Source organism: Nelusetta ayraudi, unplaced genomic scaffold (assembly GCF_046127955.1).
Source record: "Nelusetta ayraudi isolate G7.1 ecotype Tasmania unplaced genomic scaffold, CSIRO-AGI_Nayr_v1 ptg000110l, whole genome shotgun sequence".
Classification (NCBI taxonomy): Eukaryota; Metazoa; Chordata; class Actinopteri; order Tetraodontiformes; family Monacanthidae; genus Nelusetta; species Nelusetta ayraudi.
The window spans coordinates 756273-780616 of record NW_027466160.1 but is presented as its reverse complement, the minus strand read 5'-3'; the positions used below and the strand labels follow the sequence as shown (position 1 = coordinate 780616).

The window sequence follows — 24344 nt, the reverse complement described above, 5'->3', positions numbered from 1 at the left end:
CACCTGGTGAGCAGCAGCAGGTTGCTCACAAAGTGAGAGCGTCTCCACCGACACGCAGTCAAAATGAAGGCCCACAGACACGCAGACTGGAGTCGACTGGAGATTCATTTCTGCCGAAGCTGCTGAGTCCAAATCAACAGCGCCACAACCCGAGCGACCCCCCCTGCTGGCTGCTGCTGGAGGAGGAAACTAGGCTAACCCCCGGCCCTCGCCTCCTCCCCAGGGACCGGGGCCAGGCAGCAGATGCAGCTCGCAAAGCCCACGGCTCTCCAGGGTTCCGTCTCAAGCCCGGCCAGGGAAGCCGAGCCGGGCTAATCCCCCCGACGGGCCGCTGAGCTCCAGGAGATCCAGAGAGCAACTGCTGCCCCACCGCTGGAACCCCCAACCCGGTCCCAGCAGAGAGGCCCGCACCAGGCCAGCTTCCTGGGACACTGACAGCTGAGACCGCCCAGCTGAGGGCCGCGCACACACACACACACACACACACACACATGCACACACACACACACGCACACACACACACACACGCGCACAGACACACACCCACACACGCACACACACACAGAAAGGGCGACAGAGACGTTCACCTCCTTCAGCACAAACCTCCTGGACGAACAACAGTCCACTCCGCTGCTAATCCCAGCCAAGCACAGGCAGCGCCAGGCTCTGCCCCCCTCCCTACCTCCTAATCACCCCCCCCCCCCGACACACACACACACACACACACACCACCACCACTCCTGGATCTCCAGGAAGTCCATGGAGAATCAGGTGACGCAGGGTGGAGGGGTAAACATGAGCCCAGAAGAAGAAGAAGACTTTCTGAGGTGTTGGTGATGTCACAAAGGGCACTGCTATCATGCCTGTGAGAGACTGTGCAAGCGGCGAAAAACACAACATTCACAGCAAAGAAAAGACAGCAAGGGCAGCGAAACCAATCAGAAATAATACCAATATGAAAAGTAAGTACAGTGTGCGCTGGTGTGTGCATTTTGTGTTGCGCTGTCGACTCTCTCGGCTGCACGCACACACACACACACACACACACACACACACACACACACACACACACACACGCACACACACACACGTCAGCCAACAGTCGTGCAGCCCAGATTATCGCCTTGTTAGATTTACGTGCGGCACCAATAAAACCATTAGGATTCAACTGGCGACGGCCAATTAGAGCAGCCCATCAGCAGCCCCCCCTCTCCCTCCTCCTCCCCTAACCCCCCTCCCACCTCCCCAGTCAGCCCCCCCCCCCAGTGATGCAGCAGCAGATGTTGACCTTTGCCATCGCTGCACAGCAGGCGGGCGGGAGGGGGGTGGGGGGGGGCCAAGGAGGGCTGTTAGCGCGTTAGCACGTTAGCGCCAGCGAGACGTTAGCAGGCATCAGCGCGAGTTGAGCGAGCGTTACGAGGATATCAGGTGGGAATGTTTGATGCCGACGCCCCCCCGCCAGCCAGCCAGCCCTCCTCCGCTGCTGGGATTGGTCGACGGCCACGTCCGCTCTCCACCAGCGGCTGCTGTATTCGTCGACATCGACTGGCGTGAAACATTTACCGAGACCTCGCCGTGCACGCACACACACAGCAACATGTCGTCCTCTTGCACACTCACCACACGCGATGTGAAAGGTTGTCGTCGTTCAAAAGATGCTCGTTGCAATCACAAGGCAGTCTGGGGAAAAAAAGATCTTTTAGCCCTCTGTTTGCAGCGAGCGCCTGGCTCCTTTTTCGCGGCTCGCCTCTTTGAACGCCCCCCCCCCGCCCCCCTTTTTTTTTAAACCGAAGCCAATGAGAAACGCTGCCCTCTGGTGAATCAGATAATTAGACAGCCTCTGTTGGAGGATGACCTCTGACCTCTGACCCCTGACCCCCTCTGGGCTCTGACTCCGCCCTGCACTGCAAGTTGCGCACGTTGAGAACTTTCAAATGGAATTCAGTTTCACCTCAAAGCAGAAGAATTTTTCTTCTTTTGTCCTCTTTTTATTCAAACGAAATCATTTTTTTCCAAGGCCGTTCTGACGGCACCACTGCTGTCGGGGGGGGGGGGTTTAAAGACACTTTCCCCGAGCCGCCAGATGTGAATCAGAAGCCAGTGACACTTTGGCACGACTGCCGTCAATTAGGACGCCGCCATCGCCGCCGCCGTCACTCACAGGGAGAGTCGGCCGCCGCCGTTCCACTTCCTGTTCCTGGCCGTGCCTCGTTATCTTCACCACCCCCCCCCCCCCCCAGCCCCCCCACTCCTCCCCCCGCATGTCAATCAAACAAGAAGCGTTTTTCACGGTCCGACTCTCGCTCGTCTCTCCTCCTTTTTATTCCCGCACGTCAAAAATCGAGTCGGTCGCCGCATCGAGAACACGGGGAGGAAATAATGAGTGAGGGGGGGCTGGGGGGGGGGGGGAGGGGAGTTCATCCTCACACACACACATACACACGCACACACACACACACAGGATCCACAGCCACTCTGACTTTGAGCTTCAGAGGAAACGACTCTGATGCAACAATTTGTCACTTTTAGTTTGTTGCACGTTTTTCCTGAACGGCGCCGCCGGCCGATTGTTTCAACATCCTGACGCTGACTGAGGAGGTTGCCAGGCGATCCGCTCGCCCACAGAGCAGTAGGGAGAGAGAGAGACGGAGCACATGTGTGTGTGTGTGTGTGTGTGTGTGTGTGTGTGTGTGGAGTCAGGGTGGAGGGTAGGGGGCGGGGACAAGCCAGAACCTGAGCAACTGGAGTCCTCGGGGTTAATTCGCCGGCGCTCGCCTGCTGTGTGTGTGTGTGTGTGTGTGTGTGTGTGTGTGATGGCAGATGCAGGGGAGGGGGGAGGGGGCGGAGCTCGTGTGAGAGCTCGTCCACGGCTGCCAACATGGAAAGAGAGAGAGAGCCGGAGCGCGTGTGTGTGTGTGTGTGTGTGTGTGTGTGTGAGTGAGTGAGGGGGCAGGTCTCTCCCTCCCTCTCTCTCTCTCTCTCTCCCACCCTCTCCCTCCCTCCCTCTCTCTCTCTGTCTCTCTCTCTCTCTCTTTCCACCTGAAGATTACTGTCCCTCTCACTCCTCTCGCCCCGAGCGCCCGGATCGCCACCAGGAGCTGCCCGCTCTCCTCTTCCTCCTTCCTCCTTCCTCCTTCCTCCTCACTTCCTACCAGCACCTGGACTTTTACACTCCTCACCAACCTCCCCTTTTTAACCCCCCATTGATGACCCCGTCGCCGCCGCCGCCGCTGCCACTGCCGCCGCCGCTGGAGGGATAAAGAGCAGCAGAGAGGAAGTGCAGAGTCTCCACATCACAGGGTAGGAAGCAACCGCTGAGAGTTGGAAGAGACCGTGTGTGTGTGTGTGTGTGTGTGTGTGTGTGTGTCCACGGCAGCTGACATGGAAGTGGTGGTGGTGTGGGGGGGTGGGGGACGGACAGCGGGATTTCTATTTTTCCTCCCCTCTCTCCCAGATCCAACGCGGCTCTGCCTCAATCTCCCCCATCGCATCTCATAAGGATCTCATTGTGCAGCAGCGCTGTAGCTGAACCCCCCCACCACACACACACACACACACACACACACACACACACACACACACACACACACACACACACACACACACACACACACACACACACCCAGTCCTGCACCTCCATCCATCACTTCGACAGTCACGCTCTGCAAAGATCCAGAAGAGCAGAAGAAGAAAAGCGGCTGGTCTGAGGTCAGTTTTGTCAGGAACTTGGAGGCTGAAGTTGCTGAAGGTCAGAGTTCACCTGCTGGTGATGCTGGTGTCCAGTCAGAGAGTCGGACCAGGACGCTGGAGGCGGCAAACCTGCCGTTCAGCTGGTCCTCCTCGACCTCCTGCAGCCTCAACCTGACTCTCGCTCGCTGGCGCCCCCCAGCGGTGGCACACGGCTCGAGTCAAACAAAGAGACGGGGCAGCTTTGTCTTGTTTCTACACTGGCAGGTGAAGAAGTTCACGCTGTCTGAGTTTAAACTGAGCGGCTTCAGGAAGACGTCCTCCTGGGCGTTCTTCGCTCCGGGTCGACGACCCAGAAACCACGGAGCTCCTTTGTCTGAGCGAGTGACTCGGTTCTGGGAGTCTGGAGTCACATTACCAGTTCCAGGGCCCAGTGGTGGAGGCTCCTCGGATCAGCCTGGTTCTCCGGTGGAACCCGACACTCCAGAGAGACACGCTGGAGGAAAATGGATGTCACGTGTCAAATAAAAAAAAAAGGCGAGGTCTGGCAGGTCACATGACCCGAGAGCGTTGAGACGAGCACTCGTCGGGCTCGTTTTACATCCAAGCGTCTCTTCCTGGCAGAAACAAAGACGCTGCCAGGTGTCGTATTGCCAGGGTCAGCGTGGACGCTGCACTTTGATCTTGTTAGAATGAATGAATGAATGAATGAGTGATTGTCTTATTTTGTATGAACGACAGACATACAAATGAAAAGGATCGGTAAGAAGCCAAGGCTGATGGTGAACCTGTCCCTTTCCTCACTAGAAGAAGAGCACAGAGTTCAAGGCCACCAAAGTCTCCGCCCACCATCACCTCCGCACCACCAATAGGAAGCCTGGAGCAGCTACCAACTGGCTCCACAGGTAGCGGGGGGGAATCTCAGTCTGGACATCTGATGCTAAGCTAACACACGACAGGACAATACAGAGGAGCAGCTAGCGGCTAACGGCTAGAAACAATGTAAACTTCCAGCGGTGACTCAGCCGATGCCACCAACACCCCACAGTGCCAGAACACAGTGTGTGTGTGTGTGTGTGTGTGTGTGTGTGTGTGTGTGTGTGTGTGTGTAAACTGCTCTCTGCGGGAGCTTGATGGCGCAGCAGCAGGTTTTAAGTGATGGCCTCTCAGCTCACACAGTGAATTATTCCGTCCCTCCTCCTGGCAGCGCGGGGAAGCAATCACGTTCCCTCCGCAATCTTATCCGCTTCTTCTCCCTCCGTTCTTTTTTCTCCTCTCCCTCCCTCTCGCCTTGCAGCCAGCGAGCCCCTCTGGTGAAAATGAGAGTTGCTTAAAGTAATAGAAACACCTCATTGGCGGAATTAAATCCAATCAATTGTGCCGCCGCCTCCCCGCCGTCCGTCGGCCCGCTGCCGCCGCTGCTCTGCCACCAAAGTTCCAACGTGCGCGGCCACGTGCGCAGAGAAATCCATTTTCTGACTGCCGCCGAGGCGGAAGACAAGGTAACAAGCGCTGACTTACCGTCCGGCTCGTTTGTTCGCCGCCGAACATCGATTCCCTGTCAGAAACGCAGCCCGGGCTTCGTTTATTTTAAGCTCCCCCGCGAACAATGGCTGGCGCTCGGCGCTCGGCGCTCGGCACTCGGCACTCGGCACTCGGCGCTCGGCAGGCGACAAATCGCTGCTGGAAGTCAGCGACGCAGGGAATCACACTACACACTACAAGCTGCTACGTCTGTAGCTGCAGGTTCCACCACAACAAACCGGCTCCCTGCAGGGGCTGCAGGTCAGGCCGGTGGTGCTGAGGTTCGCGTCAAGCCTTGGCTGTAAATCCAACCGTCCATAAGATGTAAATATCTTCTTTTCTTTTTCTGTTTTTACCCCCCGCAATACAGTCGCTGCTGTAATTAAGCAAATTTCCCCACTGTGGGATCAATAAAGGTCTTCTATTCTATTCTATTCTATTCTAGCCGCAGGCTCATCACGGTTAGGCTGTGATGTCACTTCCTGCTTCGAGAGTTGCTATGGAGCAACATGTTGGGGTTTTTTTGTTGTTGTTGTTGTTTTATTTGTTTACTCAAGATCGCAGCAGAATTTGGTGAACAGTTTCTGGTAACTTTAGTTGCACTGCTGCTGCTGCCGCTGCTGCTGCTGCTGCTGCTGCTGCTGCTGCTGCTGCTGCTGCTGCTCGTGTCCAGACTTGATATGCAAAAATATGTTTCGCTATTGGTTTGTGCGTTTGTATAAGTGTGTGTGTGTGTGTGTGTGTGTGTGTGTGTGTGTGTGTGTGTGTGTGCGTGTGTGTGCGCAGTGATGCGTGTGCGCAGATGAAACACGAGTGTCGTGGAGGGGAAAAAAGAAAGCAGGACTCTCCGTCATCCTGCGGCTCAGATCCATTATCTGCAGGTATCAGATTCACCTCAACAGGTGCAGAGCGATCAAACACACGCACTCTTACACACACTGTCGCACGCACACACACACACACACACACACACACATAGACAGACCCGCATCACTGACACACACTTCCCGCACCTCCTGCATCCGAGATGGAAGCAGGAGCTCCTCAACCGCAGCGTTTCGTTTCTGAGAGGAGAAGCTTTTCGTTTTTCGGGGGGGAAACTCAAGTTTCCAAACAAAAACCGAACTTCGATTTTTTTTTTTTTTTTCCTCCTCCTCCCCTCTTCTTCTTCTGCTTCTTCTTGTTCCTTTGCTGCTGCTGCCTGTTTGATCCACAGTGCAGTAGTCATGTGGACAAATCAGAGGCCAGATGAGAGGAGCCTCACATCTGTTTTCCTGAGGCGTGGATGAAGAAGTAATAAATGTTTGGCGGCGGCGGCGGCGGCGGCGTGGAACCAGCGTGAAGCAACACCTGCTAAATTCTTCATGGTTGAACTCATCTGCAGGCCTCTTACAGCAGCCTGCGCCATCAATATTTTTTTGTCCTATTAATAATAGATCAGTTGACAGTGTATAATTTGAGAGGAGTCGATTCTGTGCTTCACATTAGCTGCTCGCTAATGATGCTGCTGCTGCTGCCAGTCGGTGTTTAAACGTCCTGGTTCGCACTCACATCTGAAACATGTGGTTTTTTTTGGGGGGGGTTTCTTCATCCAGGACTTTGGTGAAGGAGTCTCACACCATCACTCTGCAGGAAAAGCTCCCTGCATGGCCAGAAAACACACTCCTTTTTTAGCCCTCTGTTTGCAGCCTGCTGCTTAAACGGACACTTTGCTGTCTCGTTAAGAGGGCGGAGCCGACGCCTGGCTGGGTGTGGGGTCAGAGGTCAACGACCTCCTTCCTCTTCACGTGTTTCCTCCTCCAGTCTGGTTTGCGATGGAGAGTCGACTGAACAGGAATCAGACTCCAGGATGAAAGAACGTTTGTGTTTGTTTTCTCTCCTCTTCCCCCTCCAGCACTGACAACCGACCCCGCCCCCCTCAACACCGACACCGCCCCCACCCAGACCCCCCGCCTCCACACCCACCCACCCACACACACACCAAGACGCCTCTGACGCCTTGTTGCAGTGATGGGTGGGAGGGGTGGAGGCGGAGCACCTATCGACCCCCCCCCTCCTCTTCCTCCTCTAGCCCCCCCCCCACACACACACACACACACACACCTCCACCCCTCCGGTCTCCAAACAGGAGGAGAAGAAGAAGAACAGACTTTTGATGTTGCAGCGCCCGGGTTCAAAAGAGAACCCCCCCCCCCCCCACACACACACACACACACACACACACACCCACCCCCTCTACCCCCCGCCCCCCATCCCACCTGAAATCACGTCATACCTGCGTCTTATTTATTCAGCCGTGCATTACATGACACGTCCTGGAAGACGTGGGGGGGTGGGCGGGGATGGCGGAGGGTGAGGGGGGAGGAGCCTCCTCCACCGGCAGCTGTCGGCAGGAATTTGCGCTCCCGTCGCTTCCTGCGGCCCCTTCGGGGCGTTTTCCTGTCTTCAACCTCTGTGATCAGACGGCGGGAGAGAAGAAAAATCTGAATAACAACGTGGGGGGGCGCGGGGGGGGGGTAACGAGGGCGGTCGACGTTTCTCAGCTCGGCTTTTTGATTCTCCGTCAGGCGGTCGCAGGGGTGTTGGTTGTTTTTGTTCAACGCTCAGCGGCTTGGAAGGGGCGTGGCCTGACGATGTCACACTGATGCTCAGCTGCTTGGAAGGGGCGTGGCCTGACGATGTCCCACTGATGCTCAGCGGCTTGGAAGGGGCGTGGCCTGACGATGTCCCACTGATGCTCAGCTGCTTGGAAGGGGCGTGGCCTGAAGATGTCCCACTGATGCTCAGCTGCTTGGAAGGGGCGTGGCCTGATGATGTCCCACTCTGGACTGGACCGGGATCCCAGGAACAGAGGTTCCCCCTGGTTGCTGGGACCCAGTGGAGATGCAGCTGCACACTGGAAGACTGGTGGAGGCGCTCCAATCACAATCCTCCGCTGCCTTCTGTCACAAGTGGGCGGGGTTTGGGGGCCGCCACCGACCATGTGTCGCAGTAAGTGGCGACCGTGTTCGACCGGGACGCCGCTCGCCTCGGCTCTTAAGTCCTTCCGTTAAATATTTGAGCAGGCAGACACGGCGGAGGGCCGTGGGAACACGAGGCCGCATCCATAATGCATGAAGCGCCGCCGCCGCCGCCGCCGCCGCCACTTTCAGATCCGTGTCAGGACGGAAGGAAGGCGGCGAGTTGCGGCCAGATTTCCCTCTTGCAGCCTGTGACAGCAGTTCTGAGTGTCATGATTCTTTAAACACCCCTTCCCCCCTCCCCCCCCGCCCCCTTCCCTTTGGAGTTGTTTGTGTCACACTCAGTCGCAGCTCTGCGCCAAAAAGTGTGAGAGAAAAAGTGTCCCGTCAGTGAGCTCTCTGCTGCCTTCCTCCCCCCTCCCCTCCCCCCTCCCCTCCCCCCTCACTCTGCGGAGGGAGAGGCGGGATGTGGCGCCCGGCAGCAGGTGGGCGTGGCCCTCGGCCACCTTCCACCCGTCACCCCGTCGCCACCTCGCAAGATTAATGTTTACACTCTAACGAGCTGAAGGGATCAAAGTCGGGGCCAATTATAGAGGCAATTATCAAAAAAAAAGACGGGTCACGCCCTCCTCCTCCCTCCTCCTCCTCCCCCCACCCTCCTCTGCCTCCCTCTTCCTCCCTCCACACAGCAGGACAGGCTGCTGCAATCAATGAGAACTTTTTAAAAGTTTAACAATTTAAGTTTCTAATTGACTCTTGGGGAAGCAGAGCCAAGTCCGAGGGGGCTGCCAGCCGCATCCTCATCAGACACTCATCTCACACACACTCACACACACACACACACACACACACACACACACCGAAGACGAAGAAGACGAAGAAGAAAAACTCATCTGACAAACCTGAAGGCCACAGTCAGACATAGTGGGCAGTGAGACACCGGAACAAGGAAAATAAACAGCGGGCTGCAAACATTGGGTCACATGATCAACGGGGAGGGGGGGGCAACAACCTGGAGCAGCAGCAGCAGCAGCAGCAGCAGCAGCTCACGAGGTGTGAAGAAACGTCAACATACACACTGATGGCATGTTTTGGCTCGCCCCTGAGGGGCAGAGAGGGGGGGGGGGGTGACAGGGGGGCGATGGGGGTTTGCTGTCATGTCGGACAGATGTACCATCACAACTGCACTTAGAGATGGGGGGGGCAGGGGAGGAGGGGAGGAGGGGCTGCCTGGGGGCTGAGAGCAACGAGTGAGAAGAAAACCAGAGAAAGGAGATTCGGTCTGAAAACGCTGCACCTCCACGCAGTACCATTCATCACCACTAGAGGTCCTGGTCTTGTTGGACCAGATCAAACTGGGTGCCTGCCTGCAGCTCCTCAGCAGGAACTCGAAACTCCAGGCGCCAAATCAGGACAACACAACAATAACACAATGGGGGATACATTTTCAATAGGCTCGGCTATGATGTCACTTCCTGCTCTCCCTGTAGCATTCAGTCAGGAGGAGGCTCCAAGTCAGTGGTCAAAAGATGGATGCGTAAACAACAAGGCGTCCGTGTCTCTGGGTCTTCGGCCAATCAAAGCCACGGCTTCTTTTCTTTTTTTTCTGGAGGATGAAAAGACGCAACGCTGCTCACCAAGGGTGAGAAGAAAGAGGAGGAGCTCCTCAGGGTTCCTGTCCCGCGTCGGCTGTGTTTTCTGTCCTGCTTCCCTCGGGGCTCCATTACTGGCTGCAGCGCCCCCTGCTGCCCCGCCCACAGCCAGCCGGCCGTCCCTCTGTGGCCGCCGCCGCCGCCGCTCGGAGCGCCGTCCGCGTTTCATGTTTGTCATCTGGCTTCTTCTGATCCCACCCTGGGAAGCAGGAGGGGGGGGCAGCAGCAGAGCCGGGGGAGGTTTTATTTTTAACCTTAGATGGTCGTCGGGATTCAGCGTTGTCCTCGCACCGCGCACCGTAAATCCTCTTTACTGCCATGGAAACATCCACGGCAGCGTCCTGCCCTTCCGCTGGCAAATGTCGCCGGCGTGATAAACACCTGGGAGGCTGCGCTGCCGCGTTATCGCCAGCGTCTCGCCTCGTCTCGGAGGGAGGAGGCGGAGACGACGAGAGGTCCCGGGTTTGTGAGTCGAGGAAAAACTTTACGAGCCAAGCCTTCAGTTGACCGACCAACAAAAGCCAGGGGCAACTGTAAAAGGTTACGACGCGGGGGTTCACTTGGACTGGCTGGGTTTATTCTCTTGAGAATCCTGTAAATATATTTACTCAGGAGCCTCCGACTCCATGTGTCACTGTGTCTCTGCTGGCAGTCTGGTGACCTGCGGCTGAGTCGTGAGACAACGACCGAGTTTGTTGTTTCGGTGCAATAAACTCAACTGGAGCTAAGCTAGTTGGCTCGTTCGCAAAAAACCCTGGTGGCGAGATGAAAAAGCAACAACCAATGACGGTCATGTGATTACCAGTTAAATCTGGTTTTGTTTTTGCGCCTTGTCCACGTGCACGCTCTTCCACGAAGCTCCTCCCCCTTTGTTAAGAGATGCAATCTTGCCCCGCCTCTCCTAACGTGTTTATGATAACCTGCCGTTTACACGGCGTCCGTCAAACATCTCCCAGGCTGCAGACATCAACTTCGGCCGACTTTGGCGAAGAAACAGGAAATGAGAAATGAGATTTGAATGAGCGACGTCTGCTTTGTTTTCTGCCGTTGAAATAAGGAGAAAGAAGAGAAGTAGCGGCAGCGAGGCACTCTGCCGGGCGGATAATCACCTTTATTACCTTTGTGCCGTCCTCCGTCGCTGCTGCCGCAGCCTTAATGCCGCTCATTAACTTTATTATTTGTGGCCGTTACGCTGGGATTCGTTCTCTCTGACTTATCGGGCGAGTAAACAGCCGCTAATTGGCTCTCCGGTTCTCCGAGCCGCCACTTCCGATATCCTCTTATTTCAAGGCCGAGCGTTTTTGGAAAGTGGATCCTGAAACAGGAGAAGGCCGAGTCGTCGACGACAATCAACCGGCCGCACAAACCAGTGAAACCAGTTTGATGCCAATAAGCAGCGCCGGCAGTCCGATCCCGACATTCGACCTTGAAAGCCTCCGTGTTCCAACATCACCGCAACACAATATCTGGTGTCGGGGAAACCTCGCTGATCAGTCTGCGCTGGCGGGCTGGAACCGGATCTCCCTGTGAGGACTGACAGTCTTGCGAAGTCTTTGTTGCCAGGCCTGTCGGAGGTGACACGTGAGCTTAGCGACGAGGCGGCAACAAGTTTGTTTTGTTTTACTTCCTGTCAGTGTTGGCACAGGTTCAAAAAAAAAAATCATACCCCCCCCCCAAAAAAAAAAAAAAAACAATGGCGAAAAACAGAGCAACTCGTTCATCAAGACCATGGCTCACAGCGCCCCCCGGTGGGCCTCCCAGTGACTGCAGTGTTTTGCTGGATGGTGAACGGCTGGAGACGAACATCGAGGCCCAGTGCGGTCAGGACTGGGGGCGTGGCTTGGTGATGATGAGCATCATCCACGGCTGGGCACGAGCCACGCCTCCGCTGGCTTTCAACCGCCGACACTTTTCTCTCGGCCCGTCAGGAGGCAGCGGAGCAGCAAGGCCTCCTGGGACGGCGGGCGGCGCCACGCTGAGGCTAATGGAGTCGGACAGCTGCGAGTTAGCCGAGGATCATCTCCTCCGACACGGACACTGATCTTGGTGGCGCTCGGCGCCAGTCCGGTCCCACCCCCCAACCTGCCGGGCATGTCTGCCTGCACTACGTGCACACACACACATACACACACACACACACATACACACAGAGGAGGACGAGGGACAGCAGGAAGAGTGAGACGCACCCAAACTCTCCCACAGTCTCGGCCGGCATCGTCGCTCTGTCTCTGTGTGTTTGACCACCAAGGAAACTTTATTTTTCATCCGGACAAACTGCACACAGCAGGTCAAAGTCAGCGGGAGGCGCTTTTCTCATTTCTTTCGGATGTGACTGACAGGACAGAGATGCTGATCACCGCCTGAAAACACCCTGGTGGAGGGTTTTTGGAAGGACGGAGGTCCTTTAAATCAGATTTACTGCCGGAACTTTGGGCCTTTTCTGCTCATGCAAGTGGGAAAGAAATATGCACCACATGTTCCAGCAGAAACACAAAGAGGCTCCCTGACACCCACCCCCACCCCCACCCTGATATATTCCAGGTCAGTGTCTCATGTCCGGGTGTCATGTTATCCCACTGGTGCACACAGGAAATCATTCTTCTGATCCTATTTCTCCAGACGAGCCCTCAAAGTGTCACGTCCTGGGACGATCATCTCACACTCTCTCTCACACACACACACACACACACACACACACACACACACACACACACACACACACACACACACACACACACACACACACACACACACACACACACGGTCTCGCCTTGTGCTGTAGTTTTTGTCACTCGTGATGAAGATCAGCGGTGCTGCTGCTCCCCAGCGGCCACACAGACAGATGTGAGATTAAGGAAAGCGACAGCGGCGCCTCCTCACGCACCTCCACAGTCTGTGCAAGGCTGTTGATTGGCCGTGCACCTGTGACTTTCACTGCCGACCGTGACTGGGTTTGGATTGGTTCACCAGTGTGGCTGGCAATCGCACGACTCAGCTGGACAAGCAGGAAGAGCGACTTAGCCAAAAGAAGTTTGGTATTTCAGCAACAAAAAAAAAACTTGAAGGGGGAGGAGTTTGACCTGAAGCAGTGGCATGAGTGGGCAGGAAGCTCAGGTGGAGGCAGAGGAGGGGGGCGGGTGTGGCCAAGCCAAGGCTGATGAAGACATGGCGACGTGGGAAGCAGAGGCCACTTGTAGCTGTAACAGCCGTGAAACATCCAGAACCTCGACAGCAGCGGCGGCAGCGTCGCTGTGACCAATCCCTTTCCACCGTGGAGCCCCAACAGCAGCCATTTGTTCTGCCAATTAGCATCGAGGGGACCCCCCCACCCCCACCCCCACCCCCGAAAGACCCCACCCCTCCCCACCCTCCACAAAGCCTTTGTTTGTTTTTTTTTACTTCATCGGCTGAATGACTGACCAAGGCGTTAACCAGCCGCCGTCGCTCACACAGACAAAGACCAATGGGACGGGAGCAGGGGGAGGGGGGAGGGCACAGAAGAATGAGCCGCCAAAAAGACGTGTGTGTGTGTGTGGAGGGGGGCGGGACACGTCCCTGACCCCGTGGAGAAGTGAAATCTTTGGACCATCTGGGTTTTTTTAAGAGGCGCCACAACAACAACACAGTGACTCTGTCAGAGAGATAAAGGAGGGGTCAAGTGGGGGGGGCGTGGGGGGGGACATCAGGGAGTTGGGCGATGAAGTGGCCTCAGCCAACTTCTTTTACATCTCCATCACTTTCAACAGAAGGCTGTCAGGCTGTAAACAGAGGGCTAAATCTGCTGCTCTCTGAACATCTGGAGGCGTTGATGCTTGATGGTAATCAACTGCTGCCGCTGCTGCTGCTGCTGCTGCTGCTGCTGCTGCTGCCGCTGCTGCTGCTGCTGCTGCTGCCGCTCTGCTCTGGAGTCCAGGATTAATATTTTTAGAAAAAGGTTTTTCCAGGAGTTTTGTCCTGACTTTGCTGGAATCCTTTTCTTCCTGGGACAGAAGCACTTTTTGTCCCCCGTCAGTCTCCATCCTGCTGTCAATCTAGACCCCCCCGCCATCCCTCCCACCTGCCAGAGTCGGGGAGGAGTGGGAGGTTCCAGAGGCGGGTGGCCTTCTCCTCCTCCTCCTCCCCCCCCCCCCCCTTCCCCTCCTATTGGGGTCCCGGGACAGTGTGAGGGACTTCAGTCCAGACTCGAGCAGAGACAGCAGCCAAGGTGCCTCCTGGGAGAAAGTGATGCACTCTGGGAACAAGTTTACACAAGGACCAGTTGTTGTTTTTTTCACATAGAAGAAGAAGGAGAACCAGGAAGTGGAAACGGCTGTTGTTGTTTTTTGTAAAGCCAGTGAAGAAGACGGAACGTTTTCCAAGGTAAGAAAACTCGACTGTCAACCGTCACCTGCAGCGTCCCAGCCGAGGAAGCATCGAGAAACTTTGCACGTGGTTCTTCTTCACTGCCTTTAATCTGCTCCACACTGCCACCCGACTCTCTGCCAGTACTGCAACATTTATAGTGCGACGAATGCAGCGGCAGGTGCAGGTGTTAGCGGGCTGGTTAGCAGGAGGAGGAGCTGCTGCTGCTTCAGAGCTCCCTGTACGTGCAAATAAGAAGATGATTCCACAGCAGAAGAAGACGAAGCAGCAGCAGGTGTGACGCCGATCTGAAGCCGAGTGAACGCAGGAAACGCCGCGCAGGGACAGGAAGTAGATTGGGAGAGTGGCGGTGGTCTGAGGCGCTGTGTGGAGCCCCTCGCCACCACTGCCGCCACGGCTTCTCCATCCAGCGTGCAAATCAATTGTGGTTAACAAATTGGCCATGAAAGGTCCCCTATCCGTTAACCCCTCCCCCACCAGGGCTCCTCCCACTTTTTCCTTTGAATGGCGGGGGATTTGACACGGTGAGGCCTGAGTGAAGACACGGCACCGACCGCACACACACACACACACACACACACACACACAGACGCTCACACAGCGTAACCTGGAACTAACGACTATTAGTGTTGATCCGTTCCAATCGATTTGCCGCTACAAGCAGGAGAATCACAGCAACAAGTGGTGGAGGCTCAGACAGAGAGGGAGGTGACACTGACGGAGGCCCCAGCAGCCTTCAGGGCCGAGAAAACCTTTCATGGAGTGAAATATTGCAGGAAAAAACAGTGACACGAGACAATTTGGAGCCACGTGGTTAAATTTGAAGGTCCAATAAACTGCAAGTTGAACTTTGCCGGTTGCTTGGTTTGACTGACAGAGAAAAAAAGAGCGACTCAGAAGAAAAAAAAAAACTGCGTCTTCATCAGGTCGTCAGTTTGATAGTGTGTGTATTTTTCCAGCTGAATCAGTTCACCTCTGATACAGTGGGTTAATATCAGGTGGGCGGAGCAGCTGCTGAAGCCTGCCATGCGTCCGCCTCCGTGTTTCCTTTTATTCCTCTTTTCTTCTTCATCACCATCACGCGGTTGTTTTTGTTCCGTTTTGCTTCATTTGGTTTCTGCTCTTCCGATGAGGAAAAACTGCCAAAAACTCCAAACCTGCCGAGAGCGAAGGCGGAGTCGGGAATGTTTGATCCCGGTGGGAACGTCGCAGCGGCAGTGGCAGCAGCAGCACAGCGGCTCCTGCGTCACTCCAGACAGCTATTAAAAAAAAAAAGAAAAAACCCAGCTGCCTTTCTGCCTTTTCTTCCACTTTCTCTTTCTTCCCCCTCTTTTAAACAGGCGTCACATGTCGCCTCATTAGCGGCTGCAAAACGCTGCTGACCTTGCAGCAGGAGGGGGCGTGGCCCAGGAACAGGGAGCTAATTGTGCTTGATAATGGCTGAGAAAAGGAGGGGGTAGGGTGATGGCGGGTGGGGGTGTAACTCAAGTGTCACACACAACCCCCCCCCAACCCCAACCTCCGCCAACTCCGCCCCCCCGCGGAGGCTTTTGTGCCTGTTGAACGGTGATGAAGTGAGTTTGGCGACTCTGACAAAACATAATGGAGTCGCACACATTCACACACTCTCCATTCTCTGTGAATAGACAACACACCCACACACACACACACACACACACACACACACACACACACACACACACACACACACACACACTGCTTCCTCCTCCCTCTCCTTTCAGAACCAGTCCAGGCAGGAAAAAAACTGTTAAGAAAATAAAGAAATAACGCACTGCCGTCCTGGTTTTTTGCAAAACAGCCGCAGAGGCAGCTGAGCGTCGACCGAGTGGGAAATGGAAAATAATTAAACACCACCAGCAATTAGTCCGCACCGACTTCAGTCTGTATACCTGTGTTTGCAACACAACCTCCTTCCACTCCTCTCTTCTGAATACTGTAACGTTGCCTAACAGCTCTTCTCCTCTTCCTCTCCCTCTTCCTCTTCCTCTTCGACAGCAGCAGCAAGCTCCTGACATCCAGAAGGGAAGAACTCCTACAAGTTTCCCCGGGGTTCTCACCATGGCGCCGTGCCAGCGTCCTGCTCTGTTCCTGGCAGCCGTCGGCCTGCTGACCCTGCTGCCCCACGGCCTGCTGGGTAAACCGGGCGCCGAGAGCTCTGCGGCGCTTCTGCGGCGAGCCAAGCGAGGCTGGGTGTGGAACCAGTTCTTTGTGCTGGAGGAGTACACCGGCCTGGAGCCGCTCTACATCGGAAAGGTCAGTGGTCCAGGTGTACCCCCCACCACCACCACCACCCCCGACCCCGCAAGTCAGCTTGACCTTTCTGCCTTCGTTAGAGGTGCGAGGTGCCTCGGTGTAGGTGTTGCAAAGGAAGAAGAAGAAGAAGAAGAAGAAGAAGAAACCGAGAATAAAGCCTGCAGCTCTTCTTCCGAGCAGCTCGGCCGTGCACACAGACGGAACAAAAAAAAGGTGTCCAGACACGGCGCAGCAGTTGGTCACTGTGCCGCCAAAGTGAATGCAGCGTTTGATCGATAGTCCTGAGCTGAGCGGTAATTATCAGCCGAGACGGATGGCGGATCACTTAGAATAGAAAGTAGTTTGGACATTTAACGAATGAGAAGAGGTTGGCCGGTAAACCTCGAACCCGAGTTTCAGCCGTCGTCTTCGGTCTGCAGAACGATTTCATGAGGATTTTCTTTGAATCCGACTGAAAACGACACAGTGACAGCCACAGCGCTGACCGGCGACATGTAAAAATAACCAGTTTTCATTAAAAGAAAAAATGAACAGCAAACACATCATCCCTGTGGGACGTGCACACGTTTAGATTTTTGTCTGTCACAGCTTCTGCATGCTTGGAGAGAAAAAAAGTCTTTGAATCCAAAAAGGCTTCCTGCCTGTCTCCAAGCCCGGCTTTCAGTGAAGGACGGCATTGTGGGAAAAGAGGAATCAGAGGAGAGACGGACAATACGTTCCCCTCTGGAGGGTTTTAACCTTCCCCCATCTCATCAAAGCCGGGCTGAGGCCGCCAAAGGCTTTGACTTCAGCCTGATACAGAGGATCTTTTTTTTTTTTTTTAAATAGCTCTGGGCGGGAAGGAGGGATCAGCGTCGGAGCGGATCAGGCTCCAGAGTGGGAGCCAACAACAATAATAAGGTGTTGATAGTAAAAAAAAAAAAAAAAAAAACATGTATTTGGGGCTTAGCTCAGAGTGCAGGGTGGGGGCAAGTTTAATCAAAATAAAAACTGTTTTTTGTTGTTGTTGTTCAGTGATGATATTAATGTTGAAGCAGGCCAGGATCAGAACCATGAATGTGCAGAGCGACGAGCTCTCAGCTGCTTGTTGAACTTTAATCCAGTTCCCATCTGATGCAAACAGGGCGGAGAAAAGCTGCGGCTGCTATTGATTTTGTTTGGTCTCCGGTTTCCATCCAACTCAGTTCTCTGCGTATTTTGATGGTAATGCCAAAGTTTGAAAGGCAAAGAGTTGAACTGGACTTCAGTTGATCGTGGTTGTTGGAAACTTCCAGTTTGCTCAGCGGCACTGACACCTAGAGGCCGCACCGTGTCTCATCCGATGCCTTCTCCTCCCTGCAGCTCCACTCGGACATGGACAAAGGCGACGGCTCCATCAGGTACATCCTGACGGGCGAGGGCGCCGGCACCACCTTCACCATCGACGACAGCACGGGCGACATCCACGCCATCCAGCGGCTGGACCGCGAGGTCAAGTCGCAGTACGTCCTCCGAGCCCAGGCCCGCAACCGGCAGACGGACCGGCCGCTGGAGCCCGAGTCCGAGTTCATCGTCAAGATCCAGGACATCAACGACAACGAGCCCAGGTTCCTGGACGGGCCCTACCGCGCCACCGTGCCCGAGATGTCCAAGATAGGTGAGGTTTTGTGTCTTCTGGTGTCAACCAGCTGTGTGTTTCTGAGAAAAAGAACCTGTCACATCACTTCCTCCTTTCACCGTCTGGTGCAGGAACGTCAGTGATCCAACTGAGTGCCACCGATGCCGACGACCCCACCTATGGAAACAGTGCCCGTGTGGTCTACAGCATCCTGGAGGGACAGCCGTACTTCTCTGTGGACGCCAAGACCGGTGAGATAGAAAAATACTTTTTAGATTTTTTTTTCAATCTGGACAGAAAAGCAGAGACAGCATTGCCAATGGAAAGAGGAGATGCTTTGGGTTTTCTTGCTTCTATAGATGTACTAGATGAACAGTGGATTGCATCAGCAAACTATTGATAGAATCAGTGTTTCAAACTTAGACGAAAAGATTGACGCCAAACATTGGTGTTTTTTAAACTTCAAGCACCAGAGGGGAGTCGTGAGTTAGCCTGGCTTGGCATAAGGATGAGTGGAAGCAGACCGCTTGCCCAAAGTTGTGCAGTAAATCTTTTCCCCAGTTTTAAAAAAAAATGATCAAACCATAATAGCCCAACATTTACATCACATATGATCACATCATAACTATTACGCATCATCATTCACCATCTACCATGTCTCTGCCGCTCACCACAGGGGTCATCCGCGTCTCCCTGGCCGACATGGACCGGGAGATCAGGGAAAACTACACGGTGGTCATACAGGCCAAGGACATGGGCGGCCAGCTGGGGGGGCTGGCGGGCACCACCACGGTCAACATCACACTCAGCGACATCAACGACAACCTGCCCATGTTTGACCAGAGTGAGAGCACTTCCTGTTTGTAGCACTTGGCCCATAGATTCTTTTTTTTATGCAAGTTTTTGGACACAAAGATTAGGTTTGGCTCCCTCTGCTGGTCACAGACAAGTATGACAGCAGGATTCTCTCTCTCTCTCTCTCTCTCTCTCTCTCTCTCTCTCTCTCTCTCTCTCTCTCTCTCTCTCTCTCTCTCTCTCTCTTTCTCTCTCTGCAGGACTGTATCAGATGAGCATGCCAGAGTCGGCCCCTGTGGGTTCGGTGCTGGGCCGGATCTGGGCCAACGACCGAGACGTGGGGGTCAACGCCGAGATGACGTACAGCATCATTGACGGTGACGGACGGGACACTTTTGAAATCAGCACCGACCCCACCAACACGTTTGGCATCATCACAGTGAAAAAGGTAGGAAGGACATAAAGGGAGCAGATGGAACAAAAAAAATCAGCAGTAACATCAGCCAAAAATAATGCAGCAACTTCAAAAAGTTGCCTTTCTTCTCACACAAGAGACACAAAAATGCATTTGCAATCATCATCAGCAAGGTCTCTTTGCAGAAAATACAAACTGGCTGAGGAAAAGTACTGCAACATTCAGGAAGAAGTTAAAATGAAAATAGAGATCAATAAACTCTTCCATTTCATTGCACAGCCTCTGGACTTTGAGAAGAAACCCAGCTACACGCTCAAGATAGAGGGCGCCAACGTGCACGTGGACCCCACCGTGCTGCGGCAGCGCGGCCCCTTCCAGGACGTCACCATCGTGCACGTGAGCGTGGAGGACGTGGACGAGCCGCCGCAGTTCGACTCGCCGGTGTACCACACGGAGCTGCCAGAGGACGCCGAGGTGGGCACGGTGATGAGGACCGTGTCAGCCAGGGACCCCGACGCCGCCAACAACACCGTCAGGTGGTTCCCACCTCCACACCCAACTACACCGAGGGGGGCCCCACAGTTAGTTGTATAATGTGCCAGAGAGTCTTTGAAGCCCCACTGTGTTCAGCTCTTTATTGAAATGACTCTGGAAACACTGACCAAAATTGATGAAATACAGCTCCTTTATGACTGACAGGCCGGATTAAAAAGCTTAAAGGGCCTCATATGGCCCCCGGACCGTAGTTTGCACACCTATGCCAAACATTCATCCTGAGATGTAACATTAGAGGCTGGCCAGCAGAGGGAAGCAACGACCAGCGAAGCGATAGTGTTCTTCAGCACTTGGACATCCGTATGTTGAGACAGAGAGAGAGAGAGAGAGAGAGTGAGAGAGACAGAGAGAGAGACAGAGAGAGAGTGAGAGAGACAGAGAGAGAGAGAGAGACAGAGAGAGAGAGAGAGGCAGAGAGAGACAGAGACAGAGAGAGAGAGAGAGACAGAGACAGAGAGACAGAGAGAGAGAGAGAGAGATGGAACAAAGTCCAATAGTTGCACCTGTCCAACCAAAACGCGCTGCAGCAGGTCACCTGACCGGATGTATAGAAAAAACATGGCACTCACCGCTTGATGTTAACAGTGAAGCTGCTGCAGCTTTTCCCTTCTCCTCCTCCCTTCCTTCCTTCCTGCTTGTCTTGTGAAGAGTCCATGCCAGTAGTCAAAACAGATGTGGGCGGAGTTACCAGGGGTTACTAGTAGAGTGACAGAGCACACCTGAGTGCTGCCACACGGTGGCCTCTGATTGGTCACTGTGTGTGTGTGTGTGTGTGTGTGTGTGTGTGTTTGCTCTCTGCATTTCACACATTGACAATGTACAGCCAAAAGATTAAAAATCAAAACGAAATACAGACGACACGTCACTAAAATGAAAGATCACGTTTTCTTTATAACAATTAGTTGTGCCATCCACTCCACTTCCTGACCCGCGCCGTGTCACTTCCTGTGGGCAGGTACTCCATCGAGAAGTCCAGTGACCCCGACAAGTTCTTCTACATCGACCTCACCAGCGGGGCGCTGATGACAGTGCGGCCGCTGGACCGGGAGGAAGTGGGCTGGCACAACTTCACCGTGCTCGCCATGGAGATGAGTACGTCTCCTTCTGTGGTTCTACTGGGAGGGGGCGGGGCAACGCTGTGACCCCCAGAGCCAAAGTCACAGCGCTGATGGATGGATCATGTGATGAAAGCCGAGCAAGTCGTTAGCAGGAGCTAATTGCCTCTCTCTATTACAGCTGGTTAAGAAAGTCAAATTAATGTGGAGAATTAGATTTCAATCATGCTTCTCTGTGTGTGTGTGTTCGTGTGTGTGTGTGTGTGTGTGTGTGTGTGTGTGTGCAACAGATAACCCCTCCCAGATCTCCAGCGTGTCCGTGGCCGTGAGGATCCTGGACGTCAACGACAACCCCCCCTCGCTGACGCACTACCTGGAGGCGTACCTGTGTGAGAACGCCAAGGCAGGACAGGTAGAGGAACGGCCACCGCGCCTCCACTTCTTCTTCTCTGGTTCAAATCCGCGGCTCTCTTTCTTGCGAGCGCTAAGCTCCTCTCTCTCGGGCCGACGTGCAGCTCATCCAGACGGTGACGGCGGTGGACGCCGACGAGCCGCGTGGCGGACAGCACTTCTTCTACAGCCTGGCACCGGAGGCCGCCAACAACCCCAACTTCACCCTCAGAGACAACCAAGGTAGATCCTCCAAAGACTCCCACATCTCCATCCTGAAGAGTCTGAACGACTTGCGGTCATTCAGAAAGGTCCCTCCCCTTTTCCCAAACCCTTCCCGTGGATCCCCATGAAACTGGTTCTGCTGCAAAGGACAGTAGATCTGCAACTTCCTGTCTTGTCTTCCCGTGTCCCCAGACAACACGGCGTGGATCCTGACCCGGCGGGGGGGCTGGTCCCAGCGGGGCCAGACCCTCTTCCACCTGCCCGTCTGCGTGTCCGACGGCGAGCGGAGCAGCACCAGCACGCTGACCGTCCGCGTGTGCGGCTGCGACCACCAGGGCAACGTGCTGTCGTGCAACGCCGAGGCCTACAGCCTCCCCGCCAGCCTCAGCCGGGGGGCGCTCATCGCCATTCTGGCCTGCATCTTGGTGCTGCTGGGTGAGTGGCGACCCCCGGTGGCCAGCAGGTCGCAGCGGTTTCATGTTGTTGTTGTCATTCCCGAAAATATGAATGGCTGTGTCCCAAACTCCCACTGGTTCCCTCCGGACTATGTAGGAGTTCTGTGGAGACACTGTGTGGTGACTTTCAGCTAAATTAAAGGAAACTTTCAGACACTTTTGACGCCCTTCATGACATCATTGCAGTCTTATTATTTAAACATTCAGGTCCCAGGTGGTAAAACAAAATATATATATTAAATATATAACTTAATTTACACATAAATTTGTGACAAATTCATGTTATACTTGCATTTCCACCCCCCCCCCCCAAAAAAAATATTGCTTGTCTTTTCTACCTGTGGGTCAGCGTAAGCGCAATGCCTGATGGGATATATTCCCGGGTTAGAGACAAAGTCAGAAAGTCTTCCAGGAAGTCTTGCCCGCTCTCGCACTGACCCACTTCCTGTCTCCGCCCACTTCAACAGTGATGATCCTCCTCATGCTGTCGCTGCGCACCCACCGCAAGAAGCCCTACCTGTGTGACGAGGAGGAGAACGTGCACGAGAACATCGTGCGCTACGACGACGAGGGCGGCGGTGAGGAGGACACCGAGGCCTTCGACATCGCCGCCCTGTGGAACCCGCGGGAAGCGCAGCTCAGGCAGGACATGCTGCCAGAGATCGAGAGCCTGTCGCGCTACGTGCCACAGGCCAGGGTGGTCCTGGGCGGCGGCAGCGGCGACGAGGGCGTGCACGGCTACGTGCTGGCCAAGCTGCTGGAGGCCGACCGGGACCCGTGCGCGCCGCCCTACGACTCGCTGCAGACCTACGCCTACGAGGGCGAGGGCTCGGTGGCCGAGTCGCTCAGCTCGCTGCAGTCGGGGACGTCCAACCCCGAGCACGACTACGACTATCTCAACGACTGGGGGCCGCGCTTCAGGAAGCTGGCCGAGATGTACGGCGTGCTGGAGGCCCCGGCCCCGCCCCTCTGGTAGGAGGACGGAGGGTGGGGTTTTCTTGGACAGGGAGTAGTCAAATCGAGCCAAGCGGAAACAATTAAAAAGAAGTCGTGGTGTTTTTTTGGATCCGACCACGACAACTTCTGGCTACGGAGCAGCACACGCTGAACATCTCCATCCAAAAACAATGTTTCAGAAGTGAGAAGGAGGAGGAGCTAGCTCGCTGGCTTCACTTCCTGGATTATCCTGCTCTTATTCTGAAAATCCAGCGGCTGGAGCCTCCGTCCGCCCCTCCCCTTTTTCTACTGTCTGTTTCTTCACGTTTTAATTTATTTCTGCCTCTCCCCCGTTGCTGTATTTATGTTCGGACAATAACTTATCTGGCAGCTTCACACCGTCACACGCGAGATCACGAGGTGAGGTTGAGGGTGGCAGGGGGAGGGGCTTGGGGGGGGTTGGGTGAAGAAAAAACAAAGGTGGCACTGTACTACTGTTTTCTTTCTACTGTTGCTGTTGTTTTGTAACTGTTTGTTGTTTGTGTGGATGGAAGATATTTTCTAAAACGATAATAATAATAATAATAATAATAATAATAATAATAATAATAATAATAATGATGATAAAAATGATAAAAGGTTTGTGGACGATCTGAGCGGCACATCCTCAGCGCAGCGACAAGCACAACAAAGATAATCTGCACCAAGTGCCAAATTAAAAGAGGGGGGGGGGGGGGGGGGGGTCTAGAGTGGGTTTTCAGTACAGGATGGCGAAGGTGCTTTTTCTAAATAATCTGCTGAAATGTTGTGGTGTGAATGTAGATACTTTTTGTACTCTTGCTAATAAAAGAAAAGTTGAATAAAACCGATGATCTTTTTTCTCTTGGACATGGCCGCCGTAAAGGGGGCGGGGTTTAGACCATTTAAAATGACATCATCTGCCGGAGCCAGTGGGAAGTCAGGAAACAGAGACATTTCCAGCTTGCACTTTGCTATCTGGCCAGTAGAGGACGCTGAAGCTACGCATTGGGACCTCTAAGCCCACCCACTCCCTGCGGGATCTCTCTGCAGCTCCAGCGCCGCTCCAGACAGGCCGGCGGATCATCCGAAATCCTCCTCCAGCTCCTCCTGCAGCATCAGCATGAAGCTGCAGCCGCAGCCAGAGGATCATCCCATAATGCCGAGTGGAAGAAAAACACTGCGCTGGGCTGGAAACTGATGCGCTGGCAGGCTCAGAGAGCCTAAACGCTGCCTTGGCAGGATAGGCAGGCAGGCAGCCAGCAGGGGGAGCCAACCTTCACTTCCTCTGCTGATCTCACCTCTCCCTGGTTGATGACAACAACTCCCTGGGCCAGGTGCTGGCTCCGCCCTCTTTTTCTCTCCGTTCAATCATGTTGGAAGGTCCCGGCAGAGATCATATTAATTTAGTGGTGGGGTTGTAAACAGAGGGCAAACCGTGCTG

At 54.5% G+C, this 24344-nt stretch overlaps 1 protein-coding gene across 3 annotated transcripts; it reads left to right on the top strand.

Moving 5' to 3' along the window:
• The first annotated feature begins 3196 nt into the window (after window positions 1-3196).
• On the top strand, window positions 3197-23610 carry LOC142903457 (cadherin-20-like). 3 transcript variants are annotated; one of them, XM_076049080.1, is made up of 12 exons: window positions 3197-3300; window positions 16202-16459; window positions 17801-18095; window positions 18188-18307; window positions 18733-18900; window positions 19112-19299; window positions 19546-19802; window positions 20777-20913; window positions 21167-21288; window positions 21392-21509; window positions 21684-21926; window positions 22414-23610. In XM_076049080.1, the coding sequence occupies exons 2-12, from the start codon at window positions 16265-16267 to the stop codon at window positions 22920-22922; spliced, it is 2352 nt and encodes a 783-aa protein (XP_075905195.1). In that variant the 5' UTR covers window positions 3197-3300; window positions 16202-16264; the 3' UTR covers window positions 22923-23610. The 3 variants fall into 3 exon arrangements, with proteins under 3 accessions (XP_075905195.1, XP_075905196.1, XP_075905194.1); XM_076049081.1 differs by lacking the exon at window positions 3197-3300 and adding an exon at window positions 13995-14182 and having other exon boundaries at window positions 21684-21943; window positions 22351-22468; XM_076049079.1 differs by lacking the exon at window positions 3197-3300 and adding an exon at window positions 13996-14182.
• The last annotated feature ends 734 nt before the right edge of the window (window positions 23611-24344 follow it).